Source organism: Hemicordylus capensis, chromosome 7 (assembly GCF_027244095.1).
Source record: "Hemicordylus capensis ecotype Gifberg chromosome 7, rHemCap1.1.pri, whole genome shotgun sequence".
NCBI classification, from domain to species: domain Eukaryota; kingdom Metazoa; phylum Chordata; class Lepidosauria; order Squamata; family Cordylidae; genus Hemicordylus; species Hemicordylus capensis.
The window spans coordinates 11,524,116-11,540,784 of NC_069663.1; the positions used below are offsets into that span (position 1 = coordinate 11,524,116).

The following is a 16,669-nucleotide window of genomic DNA, read 5'->3' on the forward strand; positions in this document are numbered from 1 at the left end:
TTTATGGTCGCGTCCTGCTCAGGACGCTTTATCCGCTGTGGTACTGTCTCCATTTCAGTCCGGGTGGGAAAGGCAGGCATGAACTACAAGGGTTCCGAACAAACTGAGACCACTAGGAATGCTGCTGTTGCGAACTAAGCAGCAGGCGTCCACTACAGGGTAAAAGCTACAGTGATGTGGTGTGTTTTGTGCGCCCTCTGGAGTTTCACTCGAGGCACAAATGACCAGGCTCAAACTACCATACTTCGGACACATTATGCGAAGACCCAGCTCCCCGGAGAAGTCTATAATGATGGGGAAAGTTGAAGGAAAGAGAAGAAGAGGACGACCAGCAGTAAGGTGGATGGACTCGATTACGACAGCAACGAAGGCACCACCTTCAAGGCCAAGTTGAAGACAGATCAGCCTGGAGAGAATCTATCCATGTGGTCACTGGCTGCTAAGAGTTGACATTGACTTGCGCACTCAGTCAATCAAGGGTAGAAAGACTGGGAGAGATTTCTATACTTTGCTGGCTGGAAGCATAAAGGAGAGAGAGATTCTGCTGCTGCTGCTGCTGCTGCTCCACAAAAGGAGTTGTGTCAGTCTGCTGTTTGGAGTGCATTTGTTCTTTCTGAATGGCTGTGTTTTACAAATGCTGTGTAAGGCCATCAAAGCCTTACACAGGTTGGCGCCGGGGACTATAGACAGGGCCTTTTCAGTTTTGGCCTCTTGGCTTTGGAATGCCCTCCCTCAGTGTTTTAAAAAACATCTTAAAATGCACCTTTTAAAGGAGGCTTTTAAAAGCTCCATGATTATTATTAATAATTATTATTTTGTTGTATCTGATAGGTTCTTTAGCTTTTTATAATTTTAAGTTTTAATTTGAACCTAATAATGATTGTGGTTTTGTTTAAGTTTGGTTAATTTAATTTCATTACTTTTATTGTATCTTGTGTCTGTCTTATTGTTATGAGCCACCCCAAGCAGTAGTACACTGGAGGGGTGGAGTATAAATATTTTAAATAAATAATAAGCCCTTGATTTGTCTTTCCAAGACCATTTAGAAAGAAAAAAAGCAATGCACTTCCCAAAGGTATTTGTTATAATCTTTTTTAGTACATCCCTTCCTCAAATCAGGGCTGAATTTGTATCAAGAGGATCTGCTGTGAAATGTTTATCTAAATAATCCTTCATACCATTAATATGCATGGTGGCAGTACTCAAGAGCTGTGGAAACCCAGATTTGATACAGCTGTTTGACGTCTGGGCCTAAGTGATGAGCTTTCTCCAGAATCCTGGAATTATAAATTCCCTGTCCGTAGTGTAAGTCCACTGCACTCGCTAAAAAGATTGCTCAAGTCTTGCAAACCAAGGGGAAACACAATTTATGCATTTCCTCAGCAACCTTGGAACACTGAGAACTAGAAACATACTTTAAAAAAAAAGCAATTCTTAGAATGGTGTTCACTTAGGAGACATGACTTCACACTAGTGTTACAAAGCTGTTCTCATTTGAAATGGTAAACCATATTTCATATGTTCGTTTATGGTTCTCATATGAAATAGCCTAAAGTGTTGTTGCTTAGTGGAAGAGCATCTGCAACACGTGCAGAAGGCCCCAGGTAGTGGTGTGTACAAACGGTTTGGTGCTGGGCTGGTTTGAAAGTTTGGTCTGTGATTGAACCAAACCAAGCCTGGAGAGGAGAGCTGGTCTTGTGGTAGCAAGCATGACTTGTCCCCATAGCTAAGCAGGGTCTGCCCTGGTTGCATTTGAATGGAAGACTTGATGTGTGAGCACTGCAAGATATTCCCCTCAGGGGATGAAGCTGCTCTGGGAAGAGCAGAAGGTTTCAAGTTCCCTCCCTGGCTTCTCCAAGATAGGGCTGAGAGAGATTCCTGTCTGCAACCTTGGAGAAGCTGCTGCCAGTCTGTGAAGACAATACTGAGCTAGATAGACCAATGGTCTGACTCAGTATATTTATTTATTTTTACATTTATATCCCGCTCTTCCTCCAAGGGGCCCAGAGTGGTGTACTACATACTTAAGTTTCTCCTCACAACAACCCTGTGATGTAGGTTAGGCTGAGAGAGAAGTGACTGGCCCAGACTCACCCAGCAAGTTTCATGGCTGAATGGGGATTCGAACTCGGGTCTCCCCGGTCCTAGTCCAGCATTCTAACCACTACACCACGCTGGCTCTCATATATATGGCAGTTTCCTATGTTCCTAAGCCTGGTTTGGGGCCGAACTGATGGATGGGGAGGGGCAGCAAGAGGTAGTAAAAGGGTCTGCTTACTGCCAAGCATGCTGCCCACACCACCGCTCCTCTCTGGCAGACGGTACGGCCCATAGCTAAAGGGCGCACACTCCTCCCTCCTTTACCAAGCCATCCACTCCGCGATGTCTTGGTTCCGGCATCAGCGCATTTGCATAGCCACACAAATGGCATCTGCATGTGTGGGAGCCAGAACCGAGCCGCCACCAAGCAGGTGGCTTGGTAAAGGAGGAACGTGTGTGCTTCAGCTATGGGCTGCCCCGGTTGGTAAGGGTGGTGTGGGCAGCATGCTGGGTGGTAAGCAGACCCTTTCACTACCTCTCTCACAGCCCCCCCCCCTCCGCAGGAGACAGGATCCTCCATCCCTGTACTTATAAGAGGGAATTCCTCACCTGGAACCTCTGAGAAGCTGCTTCCTGTCAGTGTAGACAAGAATACTTAGCTAGATAGACCAATGGTCTCACTTAGTACAAAGCAGCTTCTTGTTTCGGAGGTCGGCTTGTAGCTCAGTGGTAGAGGATCTGCGGTGCATGCAGAAGGTTGCAGGTTCAATCCCTGACATAGGAACATAGGAAGCTGTCATATACTGAGTCAGACCCTTGGTCCATCTAGCTCAGTATTTCCTTCACAGACTGGCAGCGGCTTCTCTAAGGTTACAGGCAGGAATCTCTCAGCCCTATCTTGGAGATGCTGCCAGGGAAGGAACTTGGAACCTAGATGCTCTTCCTAAAGTGGCCCCATTCCCTAAGAGGAATATCTTACAGTCCTCACACTTCTAGTCTCCCATTCATATGCAACCAGGGCAGACCCTGCTTAGCTAAGGGGACAAGTCATGCTTGCTACCACAAGACCAGCTATACTTGACATCTCCAGGTACAGCTGGGGAAGACTCCTACCTGGAACTTTGGAAAGCTGCTGCCAGTCAGTGTAGACATGATCTAACTCAGTATAAGCAGCTCCCTATGTTCTTCTATTTTCATTTTTAAGCGTGCATTCAGGAATCTCACTGATCTCCTTTTTGCAGGTGTAGGATTTGTTCTCATTATAGCACAATTTCTGTTGCAGTTTTCTCCTCATATACCAGCACGGCTTTCCTTGCCAAGTTCATGCTTGAAATCTCTTGCTCCTTTGCAAGCAGCAAGAGATTATGGCAGATGTTCCTCTTGATAAGGTCCATGATATCTACACCAGGTTTGATGCTGACCTGTTACAGGGCAGGTCTGTGAACTCAGAAGTTGTGCTAATCCAAGGGTAGCTCCAGAATCACCATTCAACTTACCTTAATTATCTATTGCAGGGTTTCTTAACCTTGGGCCCCCAGATGTTGTTGGACTACAACTCCCATCATCCCCAGACATGACCTTTGTGGCTGAGGATGATGGGAGTTGTAATCCAACAACATCTGGGAGCCCAAAGTTAAGAAACCCTGATCTATTGTGGTATTTTTTAATCTGGTCGATGACTGTAATAAAGATTCCAACTTACATTAATGAAACATCTGTCTCGACATTTAATACAGGTAATTAAAATATTTCTGCCTTAATTTGGAGGCAGTAACCCATTTTCTGCTAATAAAAAGTCAAAAGATTGAACCAATAAATAATACAAAAGGCTGCTGCTGCAAAAACAAGCCTAGTTCCAAAGTCTCTCTTATCCGGCTGGCTGGCAGACCTCTACACCCCTCATGGGAGATCAGAGCTCCGGTGAACTCTGTGTGCAGCATGGACAAATGCCATGTCTTGCCGATACTTCATGCCGATTGGCAGCTGGCGCCGGAGCAGCCGGTTCTCCGTGTCCACAGGGTGAGGGTCATCGTAGATGGTGGAGATCAGGCCATGGGCATCCCTGCGAGGTCTCTTGGGCTTGGCAAAAGTCTGGAGCTTCTCTCCATGGTACCTGGAAAAAAAAAAGGACAGACAGCAAAGTCACTTGAAGGTAGAATGAAGTACTACAACTCCCATCATCCCTGACCACTGTGGTTGGGGAGGCTGGGATCTGTAGTCCAAAACCAGCTGGAGGGCCAAAACTGTGCAGGACAATGAATAGGTGCACAGGGCTATCATTCCAATATCCTACAGAAAAAACCTATGCACACATTATATGCTGAACACATACACAATCCGGGCTCGTAGCTAACCTAAATAGGGGGGGTTGCGCGGGGGGAGAGCCAAAAATATGTGTGTGTGTGTGGGGGGGTTAGCTTATGTGACCCCTGTCAGCCTTAATTTCAAGCAATATTCAATTATTTTTTAAAAATTGTTAAGATCTGTGCAGGTACACAAAAATTAAGGGGCAGGAGCAGACCCCCCCAGTTCCCCCGGGTACAGGTCTGACATAATCTGTGTACAGTATATGCACGGAAGGCTTGACATGCATTGACTTCAATGCATATACAGTGGTACAGTTTCTATCTGTACCCTGCATTTGAGTGTTCATTCACTTATGAAGTTAACATATATACAGGCATCCCCACAGATATTTGTACATGTGTACAGACACCTGGACAATGTTATATTTGAACAGAGCTAAGAAATTCCACAAATTTCTTTAGAGAAAGGAGTTCTCTAACCCAGAACCTGGAGAGTTTTAAAGATGTATTTCGTCCATAGGGTTGTGAAAGTGTATTTAAAAATGTGGATGCAATGTCCGTCAAAAACTCCAATTACACTTTTTTGGAGGGGAGGTGATGAGTCTTAGGTTGTTACCTGCTCCTCTAGCTATTAACGTGTCCACAATATATTTCACTTAATAACCTTCAACACCACTCGTTGTTAAGAGGACTCCAAATTCTGCAAACTCTCAATTACTGGATACAGATCCACACACAAAAATGACTATATCTGCATATATTTGGAGTGATCCCATTTCACAGGGAGCATGGAATTGAAGGTGTTGTAGCAGCTAGGTTGGACTTCAAGTAATCATTGCATCCACTTAATTTACAGGCAACCTTTAATATGAACACATTTCCCAAACACCTTGTGCAAGCCAGGGCTGACACTTGGGAGGACAAGCCTGTTCAAAAGATATGGGTAGACGCTGCTTGTGAAGGTTATAATTTGGTTTTACAACACTCTTAGGAACATAGGAAGCTGCCATATACCGAGTCAGACCACTGGTCCATCTAGCTCAGTATTGTCTACACTGACTGGCAGCAGCTCTTCAGGGTTTGGGGTAAGAGTCTCTCCCAGCCCTACCTGGAGATCCTAGCAGGGAATGATAGAAGCAGATCCTCTACCACTGAGCTACAGTCCCCTCTTGCAGTGTCCTTAGAGGGAGAGGCTAAACTCTTTGCTTACATGGACTTTCAATGTTCACTCATTACTTACCCCAACCCCCTCTTGCATTTTGGATTCTGGCCCTCATTGTCCAAGGCTTCAGCCATCCCGGAATTGCTGCTTCCCAGACCAAGGCCTTCAGTCCAGCCCTGCTTCTCCATTACTTTTCTGCCAATACCCTGGGAGAAAGAGGGAGGAAAAAAAATATGTCAAGGTTCTCAACCTTGGGTCCTGAGATGATGTTGGAGTACAGCTTCCATCATCCCCAGCCTCAGTGGCTGAAGACTATGGATGATGGGAGCTGAAGGTCCCATCATCTGGGGACTCACGTTTGAGAACCCTTGCTGTAAGTCAGGGCTGCACAACTTGGGCCTTCCAGCAGCTGTTGGACTACAATCCCATCATCCAGGGGCGGCTGGTGGCTCCTGAGACTTGGGGGGGGGGCGCTAGGCAGAGCAGGTGATGGACAGAGCCAAGGATAGTGAGAGGTAGAGCCAACTGAAGACTTCTTTCTCTCACCAAGCCTTGCCATGCCCCTCCACACTACACCTACCAACCCCACCATCTTTCACCAAGCCCCTCCCCACCAAGTTTGTCTGTCTCACACACACACACACAAACACACACACTCCAACCCTTGCCATACCTCATTTCTCCTTCTCTCCAAGTCCCCCTTCTCCCTTCCCCCTCTCTCACCAAGCCTCTCCTCTGTCTCTTGCCATCCAACCCTCCGCCTCCTCTTTTGTCTCGCCCCTCCCTGCCCCCAAACAAAAACACACAAACACAGGAAGATCAGGCTTACAACAGCCTGTGAACTCTCCCAAGCAGAGAGTTTCCTCCAGCCCCTCCTCCAACTTCCTGTTTTGCTCTTACTGGCTGGAATAGCCTGCTCATCAACCTGCTTCAGCCAGTCTGATTGCTAGGGGGCGCAGCCTACCCCTGCCTCAAAAAGGCAGTAAAAATGGGTGGAAAAAACACAGTTCCTTTGGGCTTCAAGGGCTGTATTTTCAACCCATTTTTTACTTCCTTGAGTGGGCAATGCCAGGAGCCGCCCACTAGGGATCAGAATCTGGAGCAGCTTGATTTGCAGCTGTTCCAGCCAGAAAATTACAGGCATGTGGAAGAGGGGCTGGAGAAAGCTCTTTGCTTGAGAGAGTTTTCTGGCTGATGGTAAGTCCAATATTCTGCTGGATCCTGTGTTTATTTTTGTTGGGGAGGCACATACCCTTACTGGCCAGGCACCCTTGCCATCATTCCTATTGGCCACTATGGCTGGGGATGATGGGAGTTATAGTCCAACAGATGGAGAGCCAAAGTTGTGCAGCCATGCTGCAAGTGAACCAACTATGTATTTCAGAATGGGAAGAAGCATTACATTCTTTGTCCAAGAAACATAGTGTGACATCAGAACACAATCAAGGCTGGTTGGAATTGGTCTTGTGGTAGCAAGCATGACTTGTCCCCTTAGCTAAGCAGGGTCCACCCTGGTTGCATATGAAAGGGAGGCTTGATGTGTGAGCACATAGAGGATGGAGCCGCTCTGGGAAGTTCAGCATCTTCAAGATAGGGCTGAGAGAGACTCCTGCCTGCAACCTTGGAGAAGCCGCTGCCAGTCTGTGTAGACAATACTGAGTGAGATGGAGCTGTGGTCTGACTCACTATATGGCAGCTTCCTATGTTCCTAATTTCGGTTACAGCTGTTTTGGTGTTGACGCGGTACTGAGCCTTCTCTGTGGCTGCCCCAGGACTTTTGAAGGCACTCCCTATCAATCCAAGAATTTTTCCATTGCTGGCTGCCTTCAAAAAATTGCTTAAGATGTACCTGTTTTCTCATGCCTTTTGTTAGAACATTTTTTAAACAAGAGTTTTAATTATTTTTATTGATTTTCATTTTATTGTTTTTAAATTGTTGCACACTGTCTTGAGATTCATGTGCTGGCAGTTCATAAACTTACAAACAAGTAGATAGATGGGGGGGGGGGGTACCAAACAATGCGGCAGCCAAATATACAACATATATTCAACTCAGATCTCCAAGCCCTTTTAATGGTGACCTTGAAAAATCAAACTAGGCTCAATTTTTTTTTATTTTTTAGGTTCTTCAAAGTCTGCTGTTTTCTCTTTTATTACATGCATCAAATGCACCCCAACTTCTATTCTTACCTTGGTATATTTTTCAAAGTTCCCAATCTGTTGCCCCAGAACGGACCCATCTTCCAAGCCTTCTCGGAGTCTCTGTTCAAACCGCATCTGGACCAAATCTCGAGCATCCTTATCACCTCCATCTAGAATGAATGGAAATCTGATAAATTTTACTGCCCCAAGAAATAAAAGCAGAACGCAGGAAGTAGTCCATGGCTTGGTGATAGAGCACATGCATGTAGAAGGTCCCTGGCATCTCAGGTTAACAGGATGACTGGCAGAAGGGTTGGAAAAGACCCCTTCTCCTAGAGAACTTCTCCTTGTCAGAGCCAATAGCATTGGGCAAAGTAGAGCAATAGTCTCATTAACAGACAGCTGTGTGTGCTCATTACTCAATCTTGGGCTTCAGAGAGTCTCCAAAGCAGAGAAGTCCCAAGCCACATCTTAACATAAGCATGCCTGATTTGGCTTTTACTTTTTGTAGCTGCTTCTGTTTTATTCCAGTCACTGATACATTTGCAGCCTTGAGTAATGGAGAAAATAAGATGAAGAACACCGTGCAGAAATAGATATTCAAAGGTCACTTAAATTACTGCTAGTGGTGACAACACTACTGATACTTGAAAAATGGCCAAAGCTCTGTATAATAAAGAAAGGAGGCAAAATGTATGTATCCATACGACTGGTTCCAGATGGGAGGAAGTTTGAATAACTGGGCTTTCTGATGAAGGAATACCCGAAATGGGCTGGAAAATCCCGGGTTAGCCCATAAGAGTTTTCTGTAAGGATTCAACTTTGAAGATTTCCTCATAAGATTCAGCTTTGGAAGAAGCTTTTGCTCCTCTTTTGTAGGAACTTTTCACAGGACTCAGGATTTACAACTTAGCTTTGCAACAAGCTCCACTCCTCCTGTGGGTGATGCTATATTTTCCTCCATGTATGTTTAGACATTTACAACTATATATACACAACATCGTTCATCTGGAATTTCCATCAATGTTGGAACATTTATTCAATCTCATATGGACTCATATATATCATTTGTAGCATATTTATGCAATTGCCCATATGTATACTTATGTTGGATATAGTCATTTATCTACTATTGAAGTCTAAATATTCAGCTTTATGCATGTATAGGATTATTGGTTATATCAATGGTATCTTTTCTAGTCTTTTAGACTTTTGACTGATACATTTACAGCAATATATAGCATCTGGAACCAGTCGTATGGATACATACGTTTTGCCTCCTTTCTTTATTATACAGAGCTTTGGCCATTTTTCAAGTATCAGTAGTGTTGTCACCACTAGCAGTAATTTAAGTGACCTTTGAATATCTATTTCTGCACGGTGTTCTTCATCTTATTTTCTCTATTTGTCGTGCATTCCCCCCCCCCTTTTTTTCTGCCATTGAGTAATGGAGAGGCATAAATGCTTTAAACCAGTGTTTCCCAACCTGGGATCCGTCAGATGTTCTTGAACTACAACTCCCATCATCCCCAGCAACAATTTATTGTGGCTGGGGATGATGGGAGTTGCACCACTGGTTGGGCACTACTGTTTAAACAATACCATGGCACATCAGAGGCATAAGGAGCACCCTTTGCTTTAGGGATCACACAACAAATGGGGAAGATGCCATCTGCTACATTGGGCCCAAATTACGCAGGAGAGAGGGGAAAACCGTTTGGTGGGTAGTTTGCTGCTTATGGTTTTGAAAAACCAAGATGACCACCCTAGGCCAGTGTTCGGCCTGTGTGAAGATTTGGCTGAACAGAATACTCTGCACAGTCCCCAGGGCACCTTGCAGAGATGACCATGCTCACGGCAGAGTGCTGCACTTTGCCCAGTGCCAGGGTGGCTCCTTTAACGGAATTGCATCATAAACTACTAGCTCAGAGCTCAGGTACCTTTGTCGTAGTAGATGCTCATGTCCACGTCCCAATCGTCTGCCGTCTGTTCATCAAAATCTGCCAAAAGCAAAGCAAAAGGGACAGGTGTTCACAGGTTGTCAACTCACCAGAGCCAACGTTGCTTCAAGACTGTGTCGTACCCATTCCCAGCACTGGACAAGTTTGCCGACATTGGCTGCAGAATTCAGCATCCAGGTTGGGCTCGGCTTAGGTGACCAGGGTACTTGAGGAGTAGCGGAAGCATAGGCTTGGCCCAACTGTCTCTATATAAAAGGGGCAGAGGAGGAGTATGTGCTCTGTGGGGTCCACCTCCCCAGTGTCACAGGGACAAAGCCTCTCTGCTGTTGGAATCTTTCTGTATTTGCCTTCTAATACAGCAGAGGGGAGGGCATGACAACGGGCAAGGCCCTTCTGTGGTTTGGGATTTCCAACTGTGACAGGGGAGGCAGAGTATCTGAAGGATACTCCAACAGGAAGGTTGGAGCCCTGTCTAGGTTGGCCTGGCACTCAATGTCCATTATCCTCTGTTTGATTACTGTTTTCCCCTGGTCACCGCCCAAAGCAAGTAGTCCGGTGGCATTAGAAGACATTGAGAAGGAAGAACTGAGCTAGTGTGACATGCCAGAACATGGGATGGATCTGGTGCGATGCTTTTGTTCCACAATAGCTCTGCAGCACTCCTCCTTCAAGGTGCATGAACTGTCCCCTTTGCTAAGCAGGGTCTGCCTTGATTTGCATTTGGATGGGTGACTACAGGTGAGAGCTTTAAGATATAACCCTTAGGGGATGGGGCCACTCTGGGAAGAGCATCTGCATGTTTGCATGCAGAAGAACCCAGGTTCACTTCATGACATCTCCAGTAGGGCTGGGAGAGACTCCTGCCTGCAACCTTGGAGAGCCACTGCCAGTCAGGGTAGATAATACTGAGCTAGACGGACCAATGGCCTGACTTTGGTATATAAGCAGCTTCCTACATTCCTAAGTATTCCGTTAATGCAGTTCCCTGCAAGTTGACTGGCTGGGCAAAGGGCCAAGACGTCACGAAGACTGAACGAAGGCAAGGTCTTGGCGTGGGGAAAAAATATACCATGATGTTTAGTTTTGTGGCAGAACCAAGTGCAAGGTTACCTCCTTCTTCTTCTTCGTGCCAATACTGTGCATCTGTATAGAAGACCAGACCAGAGCCTCCTTTCTCCCACTTCAACTCGATCTCCTCTTCATACAGGCGTTCCTTTGTGCGCTCCTGACTGGTGATGTCCTCGTGCAAAGCCTCATGTCGCTCCCACTCCTCACATCTATCATCATCATCTTCCTGCAATAGAAAGCGGGGCGAAGGGGACAAATGAGTGACACAGCAAAGGGTTTGGCCCGGTCAACTTCCTTCTCACTCCTCACACTTTTACTGTACATCCAACTTCCCAGTTAGAGACCCAGTGCAAGTTTATTTGATTTTTACTTTTACATCCTGCTCTTCCTCCAAGGATCCCAGAGCAGTTTACGTGGCTATGCTGGTCATGTGGTGGCAAGCAGGAGTTGTCCTCTTTGCTAAGCAGGTTTGCATTTGAATGGGAGAATACATGTGTGAGCCCTGTAAGATATCCCCCTTAGGGGATGGGGCCACTCTGGGGAGAGCACCTGGAACATAGGGAGAACATAGGAAGCTGCCATATACCGAGTCAGACCTTTGGTCCATCTAGCCTAGAATTGTCTACCCAGACTGTCAGCAGCTTCTCCAAAGTTGCAGGCAGGAGTGTCTCCCAGGTCTATCTTGGAAATGCCAGGGAGGGAACCTGGAACCTTCCGCATGCATGTAAACAAGCAGGTGCTCTTCCCAGAGAGGCCCCATCTCCTAAGGGGAATCTCTTACAGTGCTCACATGTAGTCTCCCATTCAAATGCAACCAGGGTGGACCCTGCTTAGAGAAGGGAACAATTCATGCTTCCTACCACAAGACTAGCTCTCCTCACATGCATGCAAGTTCCCTTCCTGGCAGCAAGCATCTCCAAAATAGGGCTGAGAGAGACTCCTGCCTGCAACCTTGGAGAAGCTGCTGGGTAGACAGTACTGAGCTAGATGGACCAATGGTCTGACGCAGTACAAGGCAGCTTCCTATGTTCATTCTCACAACCACCCTGTGAGGTGAGTTAGGCTGAGAGATACGTGACTGGCCCAGAGTCCCGCAGTGAGTTTCATGGCTGAATGGGGATTTGAACTAGAACCCGGGAGACCCGAGTTCAATACTCAGACCACCTTACCATGCTGGCTCCCATTCTCTAACTACCAACATCACTTTGTGCAATTGCTAGAAAGTGATCCTGGAAAACTTACATTCGAAGTTCAGCCTAGCTAGAGAGTCGCTTAGCTCTATTAGGATGGTCTCTGAACGTCAGATTCATAAAATATCCAAAGTTACAATCTAGGAAAAGCAAGGACTGGAAGAAGCTTTTCTTCCCTCTTTAAGAGAAAGGACCTTTAATCCTGGGTCTGGCACTCGTGGTTTCACGTATCTGCAGTTAAGTGATGGATACACGAACTTGGTATATGCGGGGAGGGTGAGGGGTGGGACGGCAAAAAAGGGTTAAACACACATTAAGAGGTCATTTCTGGCCACAATTTTGAGTTCAGCAGAGATCGGGAGCCATTTTATGACTCTTTTTTTTTTAAAGCCCAAACCCCCACAATTTCCAGCCAATTGTTTTACTCTTGGGGGGCACTGCTGGGGACCTGCGGAGCATGGAAGGCCACTTCCCACCATGTTTATAGGGCCATTTAACCCATTTTTTGGACATTACTCTGACCTCCGGGAAACTAACCCCCAGATTTCCACAGCCTCAATGATCCAGTATCTGCGGTAGTAGCAGAAAACAGACCCCCTGTGAATGCTGAAGTACTCCTGTAGGGTATCTAAAATAGCAACACCTTCCCATCCCATAATTAGAAGAAACTACTTACATCACTCATATGATATTCTTCTGCCAGGTCCTTCTCTGAATCTTCCCTGTCTCCCTCTTCCTTGTCATTATCTTGATAAACCACCTGCACTCTTGGCTGGTGCTCTCTTGTTATCTCCTCTCCTGTAGCTGTGTAAACTCGCTCTTCTTCTACAACAGTCTCAGTTTCCTCATATGTAAATGGTACATTTCCATATCTCCGAGAGGAGCCAGTTGTGGGGAACTGCAACTGAAGCTTCTTGATAGCACGGGCAGGCATCCGGCAGGCTCTGATGAGATCCAGGAAAACTCTCAGAGGAGTTCCCACATTCCCATAGGGCATGAAGACAGGAGGGTTCAGTTCAGGCAGCTGCTTGAAATCATTCTGGGTGAAGATTTCATGGGAGGCTTTCTTCTGGAGCTCCTTTTTGGTTTTATAAGGAAATGTGTCAACACCTATGAGAAAATTATGAATTTGATGGCTATGAAAAACCTAATAAAACTATTTTATTATTCAGCATGACAGGGCAAATGAACAGCTTGCTCACTAAGTAATGATTAAGGTGTTGCACTAAAAAAACCCCTAAAGCAACAGCATATTGCTAAGTAAGTTAATTTTACCGTTCCTGGATGTCTTTTAAAATGTCAAGCCAGGTTTTTTTAAACATCAGGTCCAACACCTGTCCTCCATAAATTTGTCTACACCCTTTTTAAAGTCACTGTAGCTGGTGGCCATCACACCAACCTGTGGCAGAGAATTCTACCATTTAATTATGCATTGTGTGAAAAAGTACTACTTTTTGTTCATCCTAAATTTCCTGGCAATTAATTTCATAGGATGACCCTGGTTCTAGTGTTCTGAGAGAGGGAGAAAGGTTTAGACTAGAACATCTTAACACACAAGATATATTACCCTCAGCATCAGATACAGCAGGTGACACTGCTATACAAAGCTCGAATGTAAACAAGGCAATCACAGCGACTGTTCCCAAAGCCAGCCTGCCTTCCACCTAATACCTGTGTCTGGGGAAACTCGAACCCTTCGGATAAGGCACCGGCCGGGCAGCGTCTCTCCCCGAGAGTCGATCCAGCACTTGCCCGAATACATACGGACGAAACGGGGGGACCACCCCGAGCGCACCTCCACCAGGCAGCAGCAGGTCGAGCTTGGATGCGAGGGTACGTCCGGCCCTTCTCCACGCTCGGGGCGGTGCCGGTAATGAAAGCAGAGGAAGCCACTGTCCTCGACGAACTGGCTGAAATAGGAACGGAGATCGGCGGAGCGAAGCTGCCTCGGAATGCAGCTCACCAGGCAATATCGCCCGCCAGGCTGGAGTGAGGAAGAACCAGATGTGGACGCCGCCATCTTGCGACTGCTGGGATAAGTCACGTGAGCTTACGTCACGCAGCCAGCAGCTACATCGTGGACGCAGGTCGATATCGTCACGCGTGAGGAGCTCCGCGTTTCGAAGACCTCATCATAGAGTTGACAAGCTCCTAGAGCTATGCCTGAATGGGAACGGCGACGACCTAGTTGGTCGGCCGAATGCCCGCGTTGCGATATTGATGGAAGAAATGCGCCACCTTGCGGCCGAAAGCTTCTCCAGCGGCGGCATCGCAGTTGTTATGGGCGCTTCCGGAAGGGGTGGAGCTGGGGCCCCGGGTTCTTTGAACCCACGTGCTCAATTAATGATAGCTGTGCGGATACTGCGAGTTGAGCTTGACACAGGCGTTGTGAGTGTGTCTATCACCGCCAGTCCCATCCTCCACATTTTGAGAAGGGGTAGTGGGCTCATTTGGGTTGTACAGCTAACTTGGCAAAGAGGCACCTTTTAACGCAGTGATTCTCTTTATTTGGCAGGGGGAGAGCAACTGGCCCTATCCAGCCCCAGCACAGCATCCCTCCAGTGGCTGTTGCTGGTGTCTTATGTTTCTTTTTAGATTGTGAGCCCTCTGGGGACAGGGATCCATCTTATTTATTTGTTATTCCCTGAGCCATTTTTGGGAGGGCGGCATAGAAATCGAATAAATAAAATAAATTTGAAATGCTTTGTTTCCTAGTAAGTCAACACAGAGATAATTCTGGGGAAAGTTGAAGGAAAGAGAAGAAGAGGATGACCAGCAGTAAGGTGGATGGACTCGATTACGACAGCAATGAATGCACCACTGAGAGACCTGAAAGGCCAAGTTGAAGACAGATAATCCTGGAGAGAATCTAGCTATGTGGTCGCAAAGAGTCAACACTGACGTTGGCACTCAATCAATCAATACAGGGAGCAACTTACAGGCAGGGGGAGCTATGTTACCCACACAGAGCACTGCTCCTCACAGGGATTGCCCTGTTCGTTCTGGATCCCATCAGTGCCTTCTTTTGTGCATGTGGATCTGTCCAGCCTGCCTAGCTCGGCGGCCCCCTTCACATCACATCATGCACACAGGGGTGCTCCACAGGAGCCCAAAGCAAACTCCCCCCTCCTGCCCGGGCTACCGAGAGCCTGAGCAAACTTGCTGCCTGAAATGATGAGCTGAAAGCTCGCTCAGGCTCTTGGCATCCCGGGCCATGCCCCTTTGCACAAAGTGGGCATGGCCCGGGCTGCCGAGAGCCCGAGTGAGCTCTCAGCTCGTCATTTCAGGCAGCACCGGCTGCCCGATAGGACGTTTTCCCTATCTTTTCCTCCAGAGAGGGAGAAAAAAGGGGGAAAGTCCTATCGGGCAGCCGGCGCTGCCTGAAATAACTGATGGAGAGTTCGCACGGGCTCATGGCAGCCCGGCCATGGGAGTGGGGAGTTCGATCTAGGCTCCTCGGGAGCCCAAGCCACGGGGCTTTGGCGGCCCTTTTCATTGGCGGCCCAGGTTCTTTGAACCCGTTGGCACAATGGTGGCTACGCCCCTGGATCTGTCCCTCAATTGACATGAATGCAACTGCCCCAGGCATTATCAACATTATGAGTGATCAGCATGACCCAGACACTGCAGATCCCAAGGGTTACTACCCCTCCCCCAATTGGCCTGAAATCTATTGAAATTGGCTTTGATCTCCTGCTGATTGTTGCATCCAACCAGGAGGCTTTACAGACAGGACTGTTATCCTGAATCTCCTTTGGAAGAGAGTATGCATGTTCACACACCAGCCAAGCTTACCCCAAAGTCCCCTCGAGATCCTTGGACCCACTCCACACAAAGCAGGCTTTGTCTTGCAAATTCTAGCTTATCTCAGTGTATTTCTGGGTTTTTAAAATCCTGGTTTTAAGCTACCAAGCAAAGAGGGCGAGGCACTGGCCTCTCATATTATCATTAATATGATAAGAGGGATACTCTCTTTAGAAATACAGATATAGCTCTTTAGTAAGCGTGCTCTCTCCCTCTCTCTCCCCACCCACCCCCATTGGCTCAAAGGAAAACATGAAGGCATGCCATGTGAATTTGCCTCAAAACGAAACCCGAGACCAGTGGGGAGAGGCTGCTTCCCTCAATGCCACAAGTGTGATTTGAAGTGGCTTCGTTCAGCATTAACCCCACAGCATGAAGCCATGTGCGAATAACCCCCTGGAAGACTTTAATGGCTTGATAATGTTGAACATATTGGGTGGTGTGTGGCAGGGGGAGATCTCCCTGAACAGCTTCATTCAGAACTGGCACCTCTATAGATCCCCGAGACGTTGTGCCGGAAGCTTCTCTCAGCTGAGTCCTTCCATCACCACTGTCTCTCTCCAGCTGCATAAAGACTTCCCCAAACCTTGGGGTGGGGGCTTGGAGGGCTGTGTACCAAGGCCCCCTAAAACTTGGGGTCAGCTTTGGGCTGCCTACATGAGCAAGAGTTCAATGTTAACAGTAGTTGAAGTAGTTGGAATACATGCAGAGCTCTGGGTCATGGTAACAGCCTACAGCTAAGAGCATGTGTGGGGTGAATGTTGTGTCTTTTCCTCAAACAGCTGTGTTTGATGCTTGTAGCAGCTGTGTTGAAGAAGCCATGTAGTACGTGGCCTGCTGTCTGCCAAGGGGAAGGCAGTGTTTGTGCTGAGTGCTGCATGGTTTGGGGGTCCCAGGGGTTGTGGGGGGCCAACCTTGTGCCCCAAGGTCCATGGGGAATGCTGCCCCTGTGTGCTAGTTGATGCATCACATAAAATTTCTTGATTAACACTCTGA

The 16,669-nt window shown here is 47.2% G+C and overlaps 1 protein-coding gene and 1 long non-coding RNA gene across 3 annotated transcripts; one reads left to right on the forward strand and one right to left on the reverse strand.

The window, feature by feature from the left end:
- Positions 1-3,747: 3,747 nt before the first annotated feature.
- On the reverse strand, positions 3,748-14,986 carry GPATCH3 (G-patch domain containing 3). Of its 2 annotated transcripts, XM_053268828.1 has the most exons (7): positions 13,541-14,968; positions 12,546-12,979; positions 10,722-10,905; positions 9,591-9,650; positions 7,699-7,820; positions 5,587-5,714; positions 3,748-4,153 (listed from the first exon to the last, which is right to left on the reverse strand). In XM_053268828.1, exons 1-7 carry the CDS (start codon positions 13,887-13,889, stop codon positions 3,940-3,942), a joined length of 1,491 nt encoding a protein of 496 aa, XP_053124803.1. In that variant the 5' UTR covers positions 13,890-14,968; the 3' UTR covers positions 3,748-3,939. The 2 variants fall into 2 exon arrangements, with proteins under 2 accessions (XP_053124803.1, XP_053124804.1); XM_053268829.1 differs by lacking the exon at positions 5,587-5,714 and having other exon boundaries at positions 13,541-14,986.
- LOC128333372 (uncharacterized) lies at positions 6,532-7,882 on the forward strand. Its single transcript, XR_008310926.1, has 2 exons — positions 6,532-6,705; positions 7,632-7,882. It is a non-coding gene; the product is annotated as an uncharacterized LOC128333372 (long non-coding RNA).
- Positions 14,987-16,669: the final 1,683 nt, after the last annotated feature.